This window comes from Mauremys mutica, chromosome 14 (assembly GCF_020497125.1).
Source record: "Mauremys mutica isolate MM-2020 ecotype Southern chromosome 14, ASM2049712v1, whole genome shotgun sequence".
In the NCBI taxonomy this organism is placed as follows: domain Eukaryota; kingdom Metazoa; phylum Chordata; order Testudines; family Geoemydidae; genus Mauremys; species Mauremys mutica.
Genome location: NC_059085.1, coordinates 39,936,727 through 39,956,639, shown reverse-complemented (window position 1 = coordinate 39,956,639; position 19,913 = coordinate 39,936,727). Strand labels below are relative to the sequence as shown.

The 19,913-nt window shown below is 45.5% G+C and overlaps 2 protein-coding genes across 4 annotated transcripts in view; both read left to right on the top strand.

Moving 5' to 3' along the window:
• The first annotated feature begins 67 nt into the window (after positions 1-67).
• Positions 68-7,057, top strand: LOC123349095. Of its 2 annotated transcripts, none has more exons than XM_044986837.1 (5): positions 68-205; positions 1,986-2,059; positions 3,642-3,806; positions 5,839-5,970; positions 6,782-7,057. In XM_044986837.1, the coding sequence occupies exons 2-5, from the start codon at positions 1,987-1,989 to the stop codon at positions 6,916-6,918; spliced, it is 507 nt and encodes a 168-aa protein (XP_044842772.1). In that variant the 5' UTR covers positions 68-205; position 1,986; the 3' UTR covers positions 6,919-7,057. The 2 variants fall into 2 exon arrangements, with proteins under 2 accessions (XP_044842772.1, XP_044842771.1); XM_044986836.1 differs by having other exon boundaries at positions 3,639-3,806.
• A 3,523-nt stretch (positions 7,058-10,580) lies between these two features.
• Positions 10,581-19,913, top strand: part of LOC123349081 (dual specificity protein phosphatase 22-A-like) — a 49,788-nt gene continuing 40,455 nt past the window's right edge. The window contains exons 1-2 of one of the 2 annotated variants that reach the window (XM_044986821.1): positions 10,581-10,724; positions 10,867-10,942. In XM_044986821.1, coding sequence (XP_044842756.1) covers positions 10,922-10,942 — 21 coding nt within the window. In that variant the 5' untranslated portion in view covers positions 10,581-10,724; positions 10,867-10,921. Of the gene's footprint in view, positions 10,725-10,866; positions 10,943-18,451; positions 18,560-19,913 lie in introns of those variants that run through there. The other variant, XM_044986822.1, reaches the window with a different exon arrangement.

Below are 19,913 nucleotides of genomic sequence, written 5' to 3'. Positions count from 1 at the left end.
GCGCCCCCACAGAAAGTGAAGGGGCGGGAGTCCGCCGACGTCCCACTCTGCACCGCGGCGCGGCGCTCTCTATTTCCCTCCAACCGCAGCGCGCTCCTCCACTATCCCAGCGGGCCGTGCGCCAGAGCGTTTCCGCCTCGCCTCTCTCTCGTGTCCGGCACGGCAGCTGAGTAGAGGACGGTCGCCAGGTCGTTGGCAGCGGCGGGTGAGCGAGGCCTTGGGCCGGGTCAGACTCCGCCTCCGTGGAAGGGGGAGGGTCCGCCCGGAGCCATCCCTGTGTGGGGGAGGGGAGCTCGGTGGGGGGAGGGGTGTCCCGGGTGGCAGGGGGAGCAGGGGGGGGCGCTGTCAGGCCGGGGGGACACGCTGGGGCCCGGGGTTGTTATAGGGCCGTGTGGGGGGTGTGGGCCCCTTTTCGCCCCAAGTGCCCCATGACCCTCCCCCCATGCCTTGTCCCGCTTCACAGGCCCCTGCGGCCTCCGCTTCCTGCTTCCCTCGAGGGCGCCCCCGCCCGCCCCCGCGGGCAGGTAACAGTCGGGCTCCCCGTGCGCTGGCGGGATCTGCTCGGGGCCAGCTCTGTGGGAGGCCGGGCCCGGGAGATCGAGCTGGGAACTCAGCCCTAATCGGGGGGGGGGGGGGTGCCTACCAGGAAGAGAGGATTTAATAGTTGAATGCCGATCTGTGGTGGACAGGACACAACATACACACAGTCCCTGCTCCAGAGAGCTTCCTGCTAGACAGGAGAGGTCGTCCTAATTTATTGCCTTCTCCGTGCTCCCGTTAGTGTAGTATCCCGGCATTTTGGAAACATGAATGAATTTTTGTTTGGGATGCTTCTGTTGGGTAGGGTACAAACACAGAGATTGTAACTTACTAAAGTCCCAGTCTGAGTCACAGTCAGACTAGAATCCATGTTTACTGTAGTCCTAGATCAGTGTTTTTCAGTCAGTGGTTTGTCCCCCTCTCCCCCCCCGTCGCAAAAAGGTGGGGGGAGTGGTGTTGGACAGCATTGAAAATGTTATAACAATAATTCAAAGGCAAGCTAGCCCTTTCACTTCCCCATACACCCTTACCTCTCAAGGTCACATATTCTGTCAGCTTCTTGTAACATACACAAATTATATAGGCATATTATAATATTTTGTTTACTCTTTTATAGTAAATATAAGGGGGTCATGAAAACATTTAATAAGGACTTACAGCATGAAGAGGTTGAGAAATCTGGCCTGAACCAATGCATTTAACTATACAGTATTTGGGATTCATTGGGAAGCACTGAATAAGGTGTCTAGGATTTTTCTAAATGTATCTTATTGATTTGTCAAGATGTTTTCATCACATTCTCCTCAAAATGTTATTTGCCTACAGAATTGAAACCCCTAAAACAGCAGCATCATGGTAGTGCAAAGTGAGAAACCTCTGTAAACAAGGTTGAAACTAACTGATCTAGTTTCATTAGTTAAGCTGAGGAATGAAAAGTAGGGAGAAAAATAAATTACTAAAGCTGAAAGAATTTTAAAAATTCTTTCAAGTGGTTTTAGTAACACGGGCAAAATATATTAAATACTCATCTTCACAATGACCTCTGGTATTATGCCTTTTTTGATGCTTGTTCCATTGTCAATCAAAATCTGGTTTTCTGTTGCTAGTAGGTCTTGAAATGACTCCATGCACAAAGGGCTAGGGTATATTTCGCAACTATTGAAATAATATTCTTAATTATTTGTAACTTCCCCTTTCAAGATTGCATCTGAAATCTCTTTCCTTCTTATCACCCCGTCTGCCCATGAGCCCTGGTTTGTTGAATGGTCATGAAAGAGTTGAGGGGGTTTTGGCAACTATGTGATTCCTTAGGAGAAGAAGCCTGGAAAAAAACACATAGGTCTTCAGTTGCATTGTTATATTCTAGTAGATGGAGGACAGCATTCTTCCAATTGTACCTATGAATTTGACATCTTTTAACTGGTCATTATCTTTTCTCCCCTTAGAATGTTGGCTTCTAGGGCATTTAACCTCATTGGCAAGCGTGCCATTTCCACCTCCATCGGCTTGAGAGGACATGGTAGGTAACTTGTTTTAAATATGACCACAGAAGTAACTTAACATTTTATGTGCCTCTTCTTAAATCGCTCATTATGAGCAGCTTTAAATTTTGTAAAAACAAGCGTTTGTAAAGCCCAAGCTAATCACCGGTACTAATAGCAAAGACTGGAAAGTCCTCTGAACAGAAAAAGCTGGTTTGTTTGTTTTTTAAATAAAGTGTTTGAAAATACTTCACAAGAGGATCACAAAATTGCATTTAAAGAATTTTTGTAACAATGGCCATTAAAAATGCAATTTATCCTCTATCAATGTTCTTATACGCTGAACAATATTAAATTTCTCTGAAAACTTGAGATAAAAGTACACTGCGATCTGTGATTGTTCTGAACATAGACCTAGCTCTGCTATGACAGCGATTTCTATGAGAGCCAAATGTGGTTTGTTGGCAGCACACCGTTATTTGGGAATCTTTTTGTAATTTGGTACTTTAAGGATATTGTTTATTGACCCAGCACAGGCTGGGCATTTCAAACTTAAGTGTGTTTGGAGAGGATGGGGATATTATGCAAATATCAAGCAGTGACTGTGAAAACAAGGCAGCAAAAACCGAATCAAGGAGTGGTGACACACACTGATTTAGAGTTTATCTACACTAACGGTGCCAGTGTAGACAAGTCCTTAAAGTGCTGTCGCAGCAGTTCTTTAACGTGGCTTGTGTAGTTGTGGCAAAGTGCTGGGGGAGGCTATGAGGGGCATAGCTAGGCTCCCAGCACTGGTGCATTGTCTACACTGGCACTTTACAGCGCTGAAACGTGCTGCGCTGGGGGTCTTTTTTCACACCCCTGAGTGAGAAAGTTGCAGCGCTGTAAAGTGCCAGAGTAGACAAGCCATAAAAAAAACTACCTCAGCACAGCTGCACCTGAATTCTGTCAAACCAGCGCAGTCTACACAGGGATTTAAATCGGCTTAGCAGCGCCACTCAGGAATGTGGATTTTTTACACCCCTTACAGATTTAAAGTGACCTAATTTTGCTAACGTAGACCAGGCTTTACTTGTCCAGTCGCAAGATAGTTTAGTTGATAATCTGTGCCATCACCAGTAGATGGCATCACAGAACTACAATAGCCCTAGAGGGATATTGGATTAATAGAACCTAGACAGGGTAATTGCATGAAATTGTGTAGGAAAATATAACTTGAGGGCTTTCTAAATATTTAAAGGGTGACTGTCAACTTTAAATAGAGTAAATTTTGGGAGGGAAAAAATAGTTTCAGGTATTACAAGTTTCTCTGAGACCCTTTGCCAATTTTTGTAGTCTGAAAATGTTTACTAATGGGTATTTAAAAAAATAAATCTCCCCTTTGATGCTGTGATACAAACAGAGTACACAAATTGGATAAAGAATTACTCTTTTAATTGTTAAATTATAGTAATCTTAGGTGTTTCTTATAACAATAGTAGTTTCAAAAATCAGACAGAAGCATTTCCCCCCTTTAAAACTTCTTACTTTTTTTTTAACCTTAGAAATTCAGGTATGCTCTCCTAGTACTTTTGGCTTCTGCACATACGTACGTTTGACTCTCTCTTATCTCTTAAGCAGGCGTTGCGAAAGTGGAAGACTTCAGTCTTCCAAGTTACATTGATCGTCGTGACATTCCCCTGCCTCAACTGGAATACGTAAGGAATCTCTCTGCTGAGCAGAAAGCCCTGAAAGAAAAGGAAAAGGCATCATGGAGTGCCCTCTCCATTGATGAGAAGGTTGGATGTAGGTACTCAGGGCATTGAAAAATAAAATACAACCCTACTGCTGAGGATGATGTAATCTGGTCTGTTGTGCATACAGTATTGATGGCCATCTCTCAGGAAACAGATGAACAAAGAAGGAAACCTCCAACTCTCTAGTCTTAAGCCCTGATCCTGCACATGGATCTGTGTGGGTAGAGACTCTTGGGTCAGTTTGGAGCATCTTTGAAGTCATTAGAACTCTTCTGTATGCAGAAGCCCCCCAATCTGATTGCAGTATCAGTCATCTGCAGTAGCAATTTGAGTCCTAATTGCCTCAAAGCCTTGCCTTTTTTAAACCCCCTGGAGCACACATTGATGCTTAAACTCATTGATAAAGGCCCCATGGTAGAGTTGTGTAAAGGTAACTCTGTTAGCAAATAGTGGTGTAGATGCAGTGTCTTGGGGTTACTTCAGAATCACCCTGCAAGTTCTCTCCTTGGGGTGTCCCAATTACTTCAGCCAACTGATAGCTGATCTTAAGAGCTCCGAAATAACTGCTCATTTGTGATTCCCAACTTAAGCTATAAAGAGCTTAGGCTGTATGCTATAGTCAAGGACATCAAGCTGTGCATGTTGCCCTACTGCTTACTCCGGCTTTCTGAGAATCCTCTTGCTCTCGTTAGAGCTTTAGAAGCTTCTGCTTCCTCCCCTCCCCCCTTCTACTTTACACTCATTTTGCAGCTACCATCTGTGTGTCTGAATCCTTCAGTTGGAGGGGGTCACTGTTGAGCAGTCAAAGGCACTTCTTAACTCCCACAGCCTTAAGTTGCTGGTTAAAGGAGAAGGAAGCTGGTGAAACCCAGGTTTCACACTGGGTAGTGGAGAACATTAACACCTCTCAACTCCCTTGCTTATGTAATTTAAAAAGCTGAATTACATTGTATGATTCTTTATTCTATGATGGGGAAATGGCTGGAAATATCGTTTGTTTTCGCTTGTTGCTAACAGCAGCTGATATTAATTGCAAAGTATACAGCACAGAATTGAAATATTTGCATACTTTTAGTCTGTGATTAGTCAAATATTAAACCTTAACATTATTGGCTAAAGCTCAGACGTAGACACACATCTAGAGGTGCAGGTGAAACTGTATCTTTATATCAGTCTGTTGTGTTGAGGTATCTTGTGAGGTCTTCCCAACAGCTTGGGATCTATGTACAATGTGTACTGTCATATCCTCTTTTCTAGGGGCATGAGTCTTATGTCACTTCAGCATTGTAAGATGTAATATGTTTGTCTTTCTGAAGCTTCTCTACATATGCAATAAGCGCTTTAAATTATATTTTTCAAGATACCTTAAACACAGACGAAACTAAGACTCTTTTTAGCAGAGTAGAAATAGCCTTTTAAAAAACTTCAAATGCAATTCAGCCCCCAGATTAGCCACGAGACAATTCCTATTAAAACAAAAGAACCATGCAGGGAGTCAGGAGATTTGGATTTTATTCCTGATTCTGTCACTCACTCTGTGACCTTGGGCAAGGTCACACAATCACTCTAGTGCCTTGACGTCCCCATCTACAAGTGAGGCTAAACATAGTGTCTTAACTCAGAGGTGTGATGAAGCTTAATGTTTGTAGAGTGCAATGAGATCTTTGTGTGGAAGATGGTATAGAACTAAAAAGCTGTTACAACTTCTGTGCAATTTAGAACTGCTCTACAAATTAGTATCCTCTCTCTCTATATTCCCCACCTCGCAGTCTGCATGCACAAAGATTTCAGCCACTTCTTTGCCAAGTAGAGTGTTTCATACCATTCAATAAACTGTTTGAAAAGGGGGATTAAAATAGATATGGCACAGTTAGGTTCCACTATCTATAAACTTGTGGAGAAAATAAGTGATTAGTAGGTTTTTGGAATATTTCTTAGACTCAAACAAATGTACTGTAGTTTCTGTAAGATGTATGTTCAGCCTCAGGAGCCATGTGCTAGTTGTTAAAACTCAGGGGAGAAGTCTTTTGTGTAGCTTACAAATAATGCAGTAAAAAAGATTGATGCTTTCTCCTTTTCAGTGTATCGTATCAAATTCTGTGAGACCTTTGCTGAAATGAATAGGGGATCAAATGAGTGGAAGACTGTTATTGGTGGTGCGCTCTTCTTCTTTGGCTTAACTGCCTTTATTGTCATTTGGCAGAGACTGTATGGTAAGTGAACACCATGTTCTTTAATCTTACAAAGCAGCTCATATCTATTTTCAGTTTTTAAAAAAAAAAGTTTTCCTACCATAAACTGTGCTTCGAACTCCAAGTCTTGCATGATGTTGATAGACACTGTGATTTAGGAAATGCTGAAACCTTAAGCCGTACTGGTTTCTAGGTTCTTTCCTATTGGCTTTAAGCAGATAAATAGCTTAACCATCCCAGAATCTTAATCAGATGTGCTTGGGGAAACCATATTCGTGTACACCAGTGATCACACAGCTTTCCCTTCCTCCTTCAAAACACAGTCTCCACACTATAGAATCAAAACTCACCCCCTTCTGAGAGTCTGGCTTTATTTACAAGAAAACTAAAAACTGCATAACAGACTCCAGCCCAATCCTTCTCAACATGATTGGCTGCTCCTAGGGTTCCTCTAACCCTCAGAACTGCCCAGCTCAGATCCTTTCTTCCAAAGAGAACCTCCATCACAGAGAGCAGTTAAGAGTGGCTAACTGTGAACCACCTGCAACAGTGAGTTGGCAGGACTCCTCTTGCATCTCCCTGCTAACGAGGTGAGGTACAGGAGAAGACTGCCCCTTCTTACAGCATCCTTGCCAATCAACAAATCTGTAAATGGACATTTAGAATTCATGCAGGAAACGAAATAGATTTTATGGGACTTATTCAGTGGATGGGTATTTTAATGTGCATTATGAGCTTTGAATTGATAAAAGTGCATTTTTCATGAGATCAAATAGATGGCTTTGAACATCGTTGTGTCACAATAAAATCCCAACTGAATTTTGAATTGCAGTTTATGGTCCTGTTCCTCACACCTTCTCTGAGGAATGGGTGGCTATGCAGACCAAGAGAATGCTGGATATGAGAGTTAACCCAATCGAGGGCTTCTCGGCCAAATGGGACTATGACAAGAATGAATGGAAGAAGTAAAATCACTCCTGGGATCACTGGACCTGCTGTCCACTTGAATTTTAAATGATTCCATTACCTACATGTGACCTCACTGCTTCTGTACTGGAACAAATTCCATTTAAATATAAATGCTAATAAATGTCTGGTTTACTTGAAAGTTTCTTGTATTGATTTTAAATGCTTCCAGTTGTGTAGGCTGTAATTATTAGTACAGTTTGCTAAGGGGCAAAGTCTTTCTAAGTATTACTGTATTGTCATGGGTTGATGATACAGCATTACAGGTTCAGTAATAGGGAATGATACACCCGTGTTGCCAGTTATTTTTAATTTAGAGGGTCTCATTTTATCAGAGAATAACACCAAAATAAAAAATGCAGTTTAAAAAGCCCCAGTACATGACCTCATCCTCACTTATTTTACTGAAATAGCGAAGTATCATGCTGCTGTGTACTAAGTGCTTTTTATCTAAGCCATTGGCCCTGGAAGTCCTACTAGAAAGTAGTGATTTATCTTTCATTAGTACAAAGCATTTGGAATTCTTGTTGCAAGGGTTTAACAGAAACAGTCTCAAGAAAATATATCTAAAGTGTTTCTGTTGCACAGCCAGAAATCAGTATGGCTACATAAAGATCTGATCTGCTTTCAGTACAAGCAGATGACAGCCCACAGCTGCTTTCCTGGAAGCTATCTTTGTCCCACAGATAGAATTTCAGTATGCAGAACACAGTAGCTTGACAGATTTCAATGTAACTCCTCCCCCATCCCCTTTTTTAAAGGAAACTTGGCTGAGGATTTTCACTGTCTAGCTTCTGACCTCTGTTTTCATTTTGACCCATGGTCAATTCCATATTTATACTGTCATTTTTGGAGGGCAGGGGAAGTTTATTATAAAGTTGGGATAAGGAGAGGACACTAGCTCATCTGTGCGTGGGCTTGGACTATTCTGGGTTTTTGTTTTGTTTTTTTAAATACAAATTAACAAAACTTAAGGGAGAAGAGAAATATCCAAGATGTGGCGATGACTATATTTCAATATACACTCTTAATACTTAGTCAGCCTCTCATCCTAGAGGGTGACCATGTAGATGGATCACTTCTTCATCTCTGGAAGAACGTCAGCAACACTAAAGTTTTTAGAAATAATACCTTATCCAATAGGAATGAGCTGTTTACCTAAAATCCCTTTGTATTTACCTAAACTTGGTCTGAACGCATTCCAACTTCACACCCTTTCTCTTGCAGCAATGGAATAACGTGTGAAGCAATTTAGATGTAAAAACAGTGTGTCCAGCTGGGCAGGGGGAAGTGCTTAGATACCACGGTGACTGGTGCTAAACAGATCCTAAGGTAGCTAATCAGTGCCCCATAACACATCATGATATTTGATCAGTACTAATGGCATTTGTGGAGTGAACCACCTTTGGGGTCATCCTGCAGCTGCAGCTGCTGTATTTTTCCTAGGGAGACACCTAACAGTGACCTGTGCCATAAAATTTCTGTGGAAAAGTCTTCAGGCCAAAATATTTAAAGGTGGTCTCGGTTTGTGCACATTAATTTTTGGGTACCACACTTGAGTGGGGTTTTTTTTTTTAAAGTGTTGGTTTTAACTTCCTTTGTCCGTTTCCCTGCCTGCAAACTAGGAGACAGTGCTTCCCCTTCTCAGGAGGGTGTCCTGATTCTAAAGCCAGTTACATGTTTGGCATTCCTGTGCTGGGGTGAGGAACGTCAGAGAAAAACCTATACGTCAAATAATTTCTGGTCCCTTCCTTGTGCATATTCAATGCCTACCCTAGCAGAGGTCAAGTGGTCAATCTTTGTTTCAGGAAATGAACCTTTCAACATGCATTTAATATAATAATTAGGAGGAGATTTTCAAAGGCAGGCAGATGCCCATCTCCCATTGACTTTCAAGGGAAGTTGTGTACCAAACTTACCTTTGGACATTTCAAAATGTCTCCATCTATGTACCCTGGGCTGCCACTATTGGAACGTGTATCACAGAGGTGAGTGTGGTATGGTCAGTTTTGCAGTGGTAAACCTGACAGCAAAATTCTGTTGCTCCTGACTCGAAGCTTGGAAGAGAATGATGACAGTGAAATTCAAAGCACCTGTCAGTATCCTGTGAACCAATGATGGTGCCTTTCATGGGTCATGTCAATTCAGAACTTTTTTTTTTTTTTTTTTTTTTTTGCAGCCTAAATAGGGGCATTGTCATTTTTTCTCCTCCCATCTGTTTTGGGAATTAGAATTAGGTCTCTACCATTTTATTGTTTCCAGAGAATCCAACTGGTTTGGAAGATGATGATTTAGGCGGTAATGCAGATATTCCATCCAGTGCTGGAGTGTAGATATTTGATTGCCAGGTTTTAACTACTATGCTGAACTGCTGCTGTTTTGTTTTTCTTAGTGCTAAGGGCCTCTGATGGGTGCTACTGACTCTTTCAAAGTGAAAAATACTTTTGCGCCTCTTCAGAAGAGAGTTTGTTTCAGCCTCCTCGGAGGGGTTGATAGATTGACCTAACACCCACTTTTCCCCCTCACCCCTAATACGTGCTCAATTACTTGAACATCTTCTCCCCACCTTTTGCAAAAAAAATCATTTAAATACTATGGGCCAAATTCTGACTGTATTTCTCTGTAAATCTGGAGTAGCTCCACAGGTGAGAGAGACATGCTTTGGAGCTTACACAGAGCTCTTCAGGTCTGGGAAATACAAGGTGGAACAGATTGTTTAGCAGCAGTTAACATATTTCAAGGGATCATTCAAGGTGAAGTGGCCCATTAACACCTCTCCCGTCATAGGGAGGAAAGGAAGGGCCATTAGTTATAGTAACTCGGCATTAGGGGTTAATTCCCTGATTGGTTTTATGGCTGATTACAACAGAGTCTCACTTCAGTCCATGATTTTTAGTGTCTAGCAAAGTTATGAATGTAAGCTCCCAGGCTCATGTTTTGAAGATGTTGTGCGGGTTTCCTTTGAGGACGAGGACTGATAGGTCAGATAGAGTGATTGCTTTGTGAAAAGTGTTCATCCAGGTGTTGTGGTGTTTTTGATCTTCTATCATTTTTCTATGCGAGTTCATTCGAGAGCGTACATCACATGTTGTGATAGGCATGTGTAGGAGCCGTGGATCTTGAAAGGGGTGTTGATCATTGTAGCAGTGGAGATTTGTCTGACTATTGCTTACGAGAGAATAGAATCTGGCCCTAAAAAAGGAGAGAAATGAATTGGTTCTGTAGGAGTTATAGCCCAGACAGCACTTTAGCAGAACGTAGCTCAGCTGTGCCATGAAGCACTGGGGAGAGCAGTGAACAGATGCCTGGAGCGGATGGTGAAGGGAAAGTAGTGGGGGAAGAGAGGGAGACTTAAACTGTCTGTCAGGTGAAAGGAGCAGCTGTGGGGATAATAGCCAACTGCATGCGCGTAGGTGTCCTGCTGAATGCCCTGGGAATTTGCATCAGTTTGCTGCTGCTTTGTCCTGCACTAGCACAGACAATGTCTCACTAAAATATTTAAATCCTCTTCCTGTGCTACATTTCTTCACCACCACAGAGCTTTTGAGCACCTTCCTTTCCAGCAGGCCTGAACTGGCAAAGGAGAGGGGAAAGGCACAGTTCTGCATGGAGATGAGTGAATGACTAACTCCAAAAGTTTCCTTAGAGCCGGTGTGCGTGTGAGAGTCCCCAGAGGGACAGGGAATCCGGAAGAGAAACCTGAGCCACACACATCCTGGAAACCTTCCTTGTCCAACTCCGCCCTGCACTGGGTGTAGTGCTCAGTGCTCCCTCGTCCCGCTGAGAACTAGGCAGAGCTGCTGCAGCTGGTAGGTGAGCTGAATTTGCTAGGGCTCTGTAAACTCCTGCCTAGTGCATGCGTCCCACTCTCGCCTCTTGGCAGCTGCACACAGCTTTGGTTTGTTCTTTTGGAGGAGGCAGATCTCACTGTCCTGATTTGTTTGTTTGCAGAGAGTCTTGGTTACTGAGAAGAAACCTGCGCCCTTTGCCTTGGGAAAGAGCTGTCATGGGGACTGGAATGAGTAAGGTACACGCACCTCAACGCTGCAGCTGTTGCATTTGAGGCAGTAACCCTGATGCTTATGAAGAACCTTTTACTCCTGTCCAGCCTGCTGCACAGGCCAGTAGGAAAGAGGGGATGCCCTAAATGTGATCGAATAAGTCTTTCCCGTCTATGCCCTGTATGATTCTTACAGCTTAGAGGCTTACTGTAGTTTTCCCTGGGAAAAGAAGAGAGATTTTAAAGACTGTCATTTTTAAAACAAGCAAGGATCTGTGGGTTGCTTATACCTAGACAGTAAGTTCCTTGGGTTAAGGACTGTCTTTTTTTTCCCTCTGTTTGTTCAGCACCTTGCAGAATGGAGTCCTGATCCAGGACTGGAGCTCCTAGGTGTTACCACAGTACAAATACATAATTTCCTGGAAGGGGGTGATAAAACCATTAGGAAAAAAAATTAAAGTTAGACTGGGTCTGAACCCTCATTTCTTTTTCCTGGGGTAATAAGAACTCCACACCATTAGCACCTCTAGAGCCAGTACTCACCAATCCAGTTAGCCTATTAAACCCTAATTCACTATTGTGCCCATGTGAGAGGGAGTGAGGTTGTATTTTCCCCACTTTTTAGCCAGTTATATGTATTTTTGGTATGTTGCTCTCACCTGGCTATGATTCATTGGGAGAGAAAGTAGATTTTTATAGGGTGTTTGTTACTCTAGTGCAGGCAGTGGAAGGATCGATTACTGTTCATGTCTGTAAATCACTGGAGAGGCATGACTTATCTAACTTAAAATTAGATCCTGGAACTAAAATAGAGACACCGGATCAGCACAGACTCTCGCCACCCTGTCCTCATGCTGCTGCATCGTGGTATAACACCAGTTTCACAAACAGGATGGCTGGCGTCCCTGCAAGAAAGGCTGGGGCGTTGTTTTATGAGAACTTCTCCAAACACAGCCTGGATCTGAAAATAGTCACTCGTTGGACAATCTGTGGCCCTGGTCCTGCAATAAGAGCTCTGCAGGGGGCACCCTTTCAGGACTGGGGCTTATGTCTTACGGCTTCAAATCGAAACCTTGAACTGAAAACTCCCAAGCTTTGAGGAAGATCAGGGCTGAGAATTTGGGGACTTGCTACCCTGGCAGATCCAGTGCTCTGCTAACAGCACTCTTATCTCCCAGCGAGGGGAGTAGGTATGTGTTATCCATAGGGCATCAACATTAATACAGAACTCAGATTCCTAATTCAGAGCCATTTTCAAGTCCTCTACTACTCTTTTGAGAGCTCAGTAACTCCACAGAGCCATCAGAATCAAATAATACATATTTTTACACATTTTGGGGACCCATTCCACTGTTAAATCTTGTGTTGTTGGATCCTGCAGGATCAAAGTGGGATTAATTATTAGGAATTATTTTTTCCCCTCTTTTGTGAGATTTTTCTACCCTAAGGTGTGTCGTGGCCTTACCTACTGCTGAGTGGGTTTATTATACATAATTATTGGACTTTTATGGGGATAATATAGCTGTACTTTGTCTGTTATTGTTACAATAACTTCAGAAGTCCTAAGTAAAAAATACATCTGAACTGTTCTTCCTGTCTTCAAAAGAAGACATTGAGATGTAGCGGATTGAGGTGTAGGTAACAGGGCAAATCTCTGGGGAAGGGATATGTTTCCAGGGGCAGGTATTGGCTCTGCAGCAGTGACGAAGCCAGAAGATGAAAAGGAGAGAGCAGGGCTTCCCTCTTTGTGTCCATAGCCAGAGGAGGGAGCAGCTGAACAAGTGGGATGACTCATGTTGCAGCAGCCTCAGGGAGAGATCTCGGCCTCTCTACAGGACAGAAAACAAGTGCACTGAGTTGCCAGTGGAATGATTATTTACTGACGCTTTAATTTTAGTATCCAAGCTTCTGTATGAGAGATCAGGAGTTTAGTGATAATTTGTAGAAGCAGATAGAGTAGATTTAAATAATTTAAGCAGCTCTACGACATTTAAATATTTATAAGCCAGGGGGACAGTGTAGAGGGTTTGACTGTGGGCTTTTCTGATAAGTTAATATTTTGCATCACACAAACTGCAAACTTTTCTGATTTAGCAGAAACCAGACTGAATGGCAGAGCAGGTCTGGACTTAGAGTCCACATCCACTAAATGTGTGGGTGTGACATTTCTATGCATAGAATGTCTTGTCATTTGGATGCAAGGAGCCCTAATGCTGTTACGAACCTGTGCCCCCTAAGGAATGTGATGACCACATTGTGTTTTGTGCCATGATCAGTTGGGAAATCAGTAGTGTGGCTACAAATCAGATTCTCCTACTCCAAAAGCAGGAGTAGCAGACTCCTGCCATCTTAACTGAAGGAGAATCTCCATTGGTTATTAGCAGTATGGGGCTAATGACACACAGTTGCACTGTTCTGATTTCATTCAGTAGATGGCAGTGGTGCTCACACATGCTAGACAGTTCATTACAATAATTTGCACTAGAATTGGTAGAAAAAACAAAAAAAATTTCACAAAATAAACAATTTGAAAATTTTCAGCCTTTCATCGTACATATGATCTTAAAGGACTCTGCAAACACTAACTCCCTATTTCTATACTACAATCCTGCCTCCAGCCCCTCTTCCTCATATGTGCTCGTGGCCCTTTGCCCCTGTTCCCACCATACATCAAAGCAGGGTCCAGCTCTCATGGTGCTTCAAAGGGGAGTGGGGCAACTGGAATCAAAGCAAGAGCTTACAGGGCATTCTGGGTGTTTGAGGAGAGGCTGCAGCAGGACAATGATCTGAGACATGGAAAGGGAACCAGTATTGCCAGACCCAAATGTTCAAAAATCATGAGTCCAATCCCTCCCCCAAATCATGATGATTGACTTACAACGTGAGGTTTTTAAAAAAAATGAAAAAGAACCAACTTTTATTTTATTTTATTTGCCTTTTGAGCCTTTCAGGTTCTTTGGCTTCCTGTCTTTCTCTGCAGCCATGAGGGCTAGCAACTACTGTGCAGAGAGAGATGCCCAGCTGGGCAGTAGGTAGGGTGCTCTGCACCCCAGCGTGGGGTAGGGCTGTGCAGCCATCAAATGGTGTCCCATGGCATGAATTCCCAGCTAGGTAGCAGGCAGTGTGTTTCTCAGCAACCCCAGGAAGATGCCTAGCTGTGCATCGCTCCATGTTGCCGAGGAGATATACAGCTTTGCCATGACTACCAGACCCCTGCTTTCCAGCACTCAGAGTTTTCATGCTGGATGGGGACTCACACCTGCTGCCTGTTTGTTTCATCCTGGGCCAGGTGCTGCCTGTAGTTATGGACTCAAAGCTGCCAGCCCCAGAATCCCTCGTAGCTGCCTCATCTCTCTGATTGTGGGCTCAGCCAGGTCCCAGCAGAGTGAGGCTTTTCAAGTTGTCTATTTGTAGAGCGTGGTCTTGAGACAGAGATCTATTCTGGACTGTGCGATGTCCTCGCAAGGTCCTCCAGCTGGCTGCATGGAGCGATCAGTCACGATGACACTGCCGGCTTGGCTGTTCTACCAGGAGCAACACAGTGCTTGAAGACAAAGTGCCTGGTTTCTTTTCCTCCCTCCTCTCTCTTAGCTCCTTAGAAGGGCAAAGAGTTCAGTCCTCTGATGTCATGAGAGCTAAAGCCACTGCATAGCCAAAATCATTCCCAGAGTCTAGACATGGCCAGTCACTGATCATAAACCGTAGGCCCTGTTGGCCAGCCCCAATCCTTGGGGCCATCTGACCCTTGGTAACTTCTCCTCTGGCCTTTGCCTTTCGGATGATACGCTAGAGGAGCAGAGCTCAACTAAGTAACTGAGCTGTTTCTGTCCCATCTCCCATTGCATCCCATCTCCTGCCCTGAGCACGGTGCACTCTCCTACCATTCCCACCTCTGGGGTTTTCACGCTGCTCCCCAAACCTGGAGGAGCCTCCCCTGTCCTGTGCACCAGGAGGCCATGCTCTTCTACTGCGGTACCTCTCTTAAAACCTGCTCCGTTTACCTTCCTGTCTGCCAAGGGCTGCTGCTCATGGGCTCTCTGCTCTTCCTGCCTCAGCCTCTGACTGCAGCCACCTGAACGTACCTGGCTCTCTCTGTCGGTTACCATGGTCTCTGCTTGGCTAATTCAGACTGCATGCTCCTTGGGGCAGGGAGTGTGGGCTGGATCCTACCCATCTGTCTATCTCTTCTGACAGATCCCTCCACTCGTCCACTGTCTGAGTGCTAGCGGCAGCGGGCCGCTCAGCACAGCCAAAGAGAGGTATGGGCACGCCTGGTCCCGAGGCTGATGGGGTCTAGAGCTGCCCTAAATTCCTACCTGGCTGCAATGGCCCCCAGGAGAATCCTCTTGCAGCCTGTTGACCCAGCTTGAAGAGTGCTTTGTGATGCTGGAATGGTGCGAAGCAACCTTGCCAGGGTCCCAGGGACCCGATTGTTTGTCCCAGCTCTCTAAAGTGCCATGGAAGGTTTACGACGTTATGTAAATCGTCGTAGCGATCTCCTCTCCTCTTTGGAACCAACAGGAGAGCATCAAAGACAAAACAAGTTGGCTGAAGTATCCCCATTGGAAAGTATTAAAAATAGCCCAGGCATTTCCATCTCTTCCCAGCCCCGGATGCATCCCCAGAGCCAGCGTTTAAAACTGTTTGCAAGAGGTTGTTGCTATAGAAACTCAAAACAAAGTCCCAGCGTCTCTTGGCACAGCCCTGGCTCATCATCATTTAAAGGCAAGCCGAGTCTCTTCAAAAGGTCATGGCAGGTGCTGCTTGTGTTTTGGTTGCCATGCAACTTGACGTGCGTGTGGAGCTTGGCAGCGGGTCAGCTGATCTGGTTTGGCATTTGGGCCACATTCCCCATTGGAGTCACTGGCTGGTTGGATGAGCTGTGGTGCCTCTTCCGACAGCGTCGGATGCTTAACGTATGTTAGGAGAGTGGACAGCCCAGGACATTGGGATACAGGAAACTTTCGCTTCTTCTGCAGCTCACGGGGTTGTTGATGACTGAAGGTGTGACTGTGGATCACCTGGGGGAAATGAGCTGAGATTCTCAGACCACTTCCTGGTGCTCAGGTGTCCTCATAATGCCACCTTCTTAGCTGGCCCCCTCATTGGCAGCCTCAGTGGAGAGCCAAGGGCTGATTGGGCCATGGAGACTGGACTCCTGTCTCACCCGTTGAACTGGACTCACCCTGTAAAGGTGGAGACGCATTGACTTGGCAACATGGGGGTGAGCTGGCCCTGCCACAGCCCATAAGGTACCTGCTCTGGGGATAAACAGAGACTGTCCAGCTCCAGGGTGATTGACCAGCACTAACATTTGGGTTCCTGAACCACCCATGTTGCAAAAAAGGCAAACGTCATTCTGGGATGTATTAGCAGGAGAGTTGTAAGCAAGACACGAGAAGTAATTCTTCCGCTCTACTCCACACTGATTAGGCCTCAGCTGGAGTATTGTGTCCAGTTCTGGGCGCCACATTTCAGAAAAGATGTGGACAAATTGGAGAAAGTCCAGAGAAGAGCTACAAAAATGATTAAAGGTCTAGAAAACATGACTTATGAGGGAAGATTGAAAAAATTGGGTTTGTTTAGTCTGGAGAAGAGAAGACAGAGAGAGGGGACATAACAGTTTTCAAGTACATACAAAGTTATTACAAGGAGGAGGAAGAAAAAATACTCTCCTTAACCTCTGAGGATAGAACAAGAAGCAATGGGCTTAAATTGCAGCAAGGGCGGTTTAGGTTGGACGTTAAGAAAAACTTCCTACCTATCAGGGTATATAAATTGCCCAGAGAGGTTGTGGAATCTCCATCACTGGAGATTTTTAAGAGCAGGTTAGACAAACACCTGTCAGGGATGGTCTAGAAAATACTTAGTCCTGCCAGGAGAGCAGGGCCTGGACTAGATAACCTCTCGACGTCCCTTCCAGTCTTACGATTCTATGTGTTTAAATGTAAGCCAGCAAACTAAATGTGTTAACGTCAAAGGCCTGAGTTTGACTGAACTCTACATTTCTGCATTCTCAGACTGGCGTTGGGCAAGACACCCAGGGTCTTGGAAATGTTTACAACCTAATGCACTTTGTTTGCTTATTAATTAAGATAGTTTTTAATTCTACACGTAGCTTATAATTTCTCCAAAGGGTTTGCAACCCCAGGTCCTGATCCTACAAGCACTTACGCATGTGCTTAATGTGAAGCCTGTGATCATTCCCATTGAATTCATACCATGGGACAAATCTCAGGCTTCAAGCTAAGCACGTGCGTGTTTGCTGGATCAGGGCTCGAGAGAGAAGGACGCATGTGCTGGGAAAGGAGAGAATGAAACAAACAAGAAAAAGTCAGTTATTCCCTCCTCTCTCCTCCCTGTGTCAGGGGGTTCACTAGTCAGGGCTGGGGCGCCTCCTTGTGGCTGTGTCTGGGGAATAGCTCCGCCTCTGACGCCCCCTTTCATGTCTCATTCGCGCTGAGTCCCGCTCACGCTCCAGGAGTTGCAGTGCTTCCCCTTTGAGGCTCAGGATGCCTCCTCTTCGGGACTGGGCCAGGTCATTCTAGCGTTCCCTTTCCTGGGTATCAGTGTCTCACCGCCCTGGCTGTCCGGGTATCGTTCCTGGCAGTCCTCCAGTTCAAGGCTAGGCCACTTCATTTGTGGCTGGAGGGGAATCTGGGCCTGGCCACTACTCAGGGTTCCAGCCTAGGGACCTTACAATCAGCAGCCAGGGTCTGCTCTGTCCCAAAACTTGCCGCTGTTTCCCTGGCCTGCTTCCTACTCTGTCTCGATCAGGCTTCCTTATCCACAACCCTTCTGAATAGGTGCACCCTTGCCTTGGGGCCCGTGTCCCAGGGCTTCTACTCTCCCCCTGGGTTTCTCGGGAGAGTGACTGCAGGTTTCCACGCTGCAGTCTTCTTCTGTCCTCATGATTGGCCTTATATCAGCCCCCCTGCTCCTGCTCAGCTGGGGCTCCATTCTCAGTCCTCTCCTTCAGGTGTGGTTTATCAGGTAACTTAACCCCCTCTGAGACACAACAACCCTTTTCAGGCTACTGTGGGGTGTACACCCTGTCACACCTCAGCCACTGCCAGAACCTCAGCATCTGTCAGACTGTTAAACTGTCTGGGACCAGGAGTGTATTTGTCTTTGTGTCCTGTACAGCACGGAGCACACTACTGACTAAGCAAATCACAGTAACAACACAGCACCCTTTGTGTTACTCATCAGCTAACTGCACCACAGCCTGCCCTCAGTCCAAACGGGAGACACGCTGCTCCTTGTAGTTTGGTGCCCTGTCTCTGTCACAGGCCAGAACCTGATGCCCTTAGGTACCTGGCTCATTGTGCAGTGCTGTAACTGAGGATCACTGCAGACCACCACATGTCTCCCCCTAAGCATGATGAGGTTTCATTGGACAAGTGGGAAGGACAGTAGGGGTCAGAAATGATCCAAACCACTTTTTAAAGTCCAGCCACAGGATTGGTGCCAGGCTGAGTGACATCATGATCACAAGGTTTAATGTCATAATTGGTTTTATTGCATAGTCCTGCAATTCACCTGCTCCAGCAGCAGGATTCTTACCCTGAGGCCACTCTGAAATCTCTCCTTTCTTTGTCTCTTCTCAGGTTGTTGAGGGCCTCTACCTGGGCAACATCCGGGGTAAGTGTCTTTCGCTCATTCCATCTCCCAAGCACCAAGGGAGATTGTTGACCAAGCAGTATCAGTGCACTTGGCGTTGTACAGGAAGACACGGTTCCTGCCCCACCGAGTAAAGAATCCAAGGGCCTGATCCTATTGGGTACTGAGTGCCTCGTGCAAGGTGCCGAGCATCCTCAGCTCCCAGTGATTTCATTGTGAGTTGAAGGCTCTCAGCACCCACCCAGGACTGGGCCCTTATGAACCAGAGACTGTATAAATGGGCCACGTGTATGAAAAAGGGCGCTCCCTCCTTCCCAAGGAGGCTTCCTTCTCAGAAGCTGTAGAGAGGACCCCACCGTGTACACTCACACTCAAACACGCCTGATAGTCAGCAAGGGCCCTGCAGACAGGTTCCTTGGCAGGGTCCCAGGAGCTGTTCCCCATCGCTGTGCCACAGAGAATCTGCCCTCTGCAGGACTCTCATCCTCACCCGTGGCGAGACAATGCAAGGTCCCTCGTCCCAGTCCTGCGTGGCCTTTTGCAGGAGCTACAAGCAGTTCTGCTGCTGAGGAGAGAGACCCGCTCACTGCACTGAGGCCTTTGGCACGTGGCTGGCCCTGGGGAAGTTTAACAGACACGTTGGCGCCTACACCATTGTATTTACTGTGAAATTCCCACTGGGCCAACACCTAGACCTTCTTAGCAGTGCTTTCCGATCCACTGGGAGCTTTGCCCTTTGTGGGCTGGCAGCCAGCCCCAGGCATCTTCCATGAAAGCTGCTGCCCTTTTAAAGCTTTTCCCTGGGTGGTGATGCTAGGAGACCCTCTGGTTGTTGCCCATCAGAACAGCCAAGCTGTTGGAAGTAGGGCCTGGAAGTGTTTTATGTATCTCTTGCACTGCCGATGGCACTGTGATTCCCCTTTGGATGGGCCAGGAGTTTTTCCACATAGCGTTAGGATGATGAAGAGTAAAGAGAAGAGGCAGGAGGAGTGAAAAAAAGAGAAAAGTAAAGAAAAGAAAATGAACTGCAGAGCAGGGATAAGGTTGCCAGTTTTGGTTGGACGTGTTCCTGGAGGTTTCATCACATGACATCATCTTTCACTAAAGATTATTCTTTAATACCTGGAGACTCCAGGACGATCCTGGAGGGTTGGCAACCCTGGAACTGAGGCTCTTTGGACAATGCTAATTCTGCCTTCAATCTGTGTGTTTAGCGTGCAGATTGCACCAAGTGGAATTTACCAGGTAGGTTCCCTGGGCTGACGAGAGCTAGCACGGTGTAGTGGTGCCTGGGCCGGAGTTACAGACCTGACCTAAGTAAACCCAGCCCCCAGGTTACCAGCTCCTTGTGTCAGCACTGCTGAGACTGGTGGGA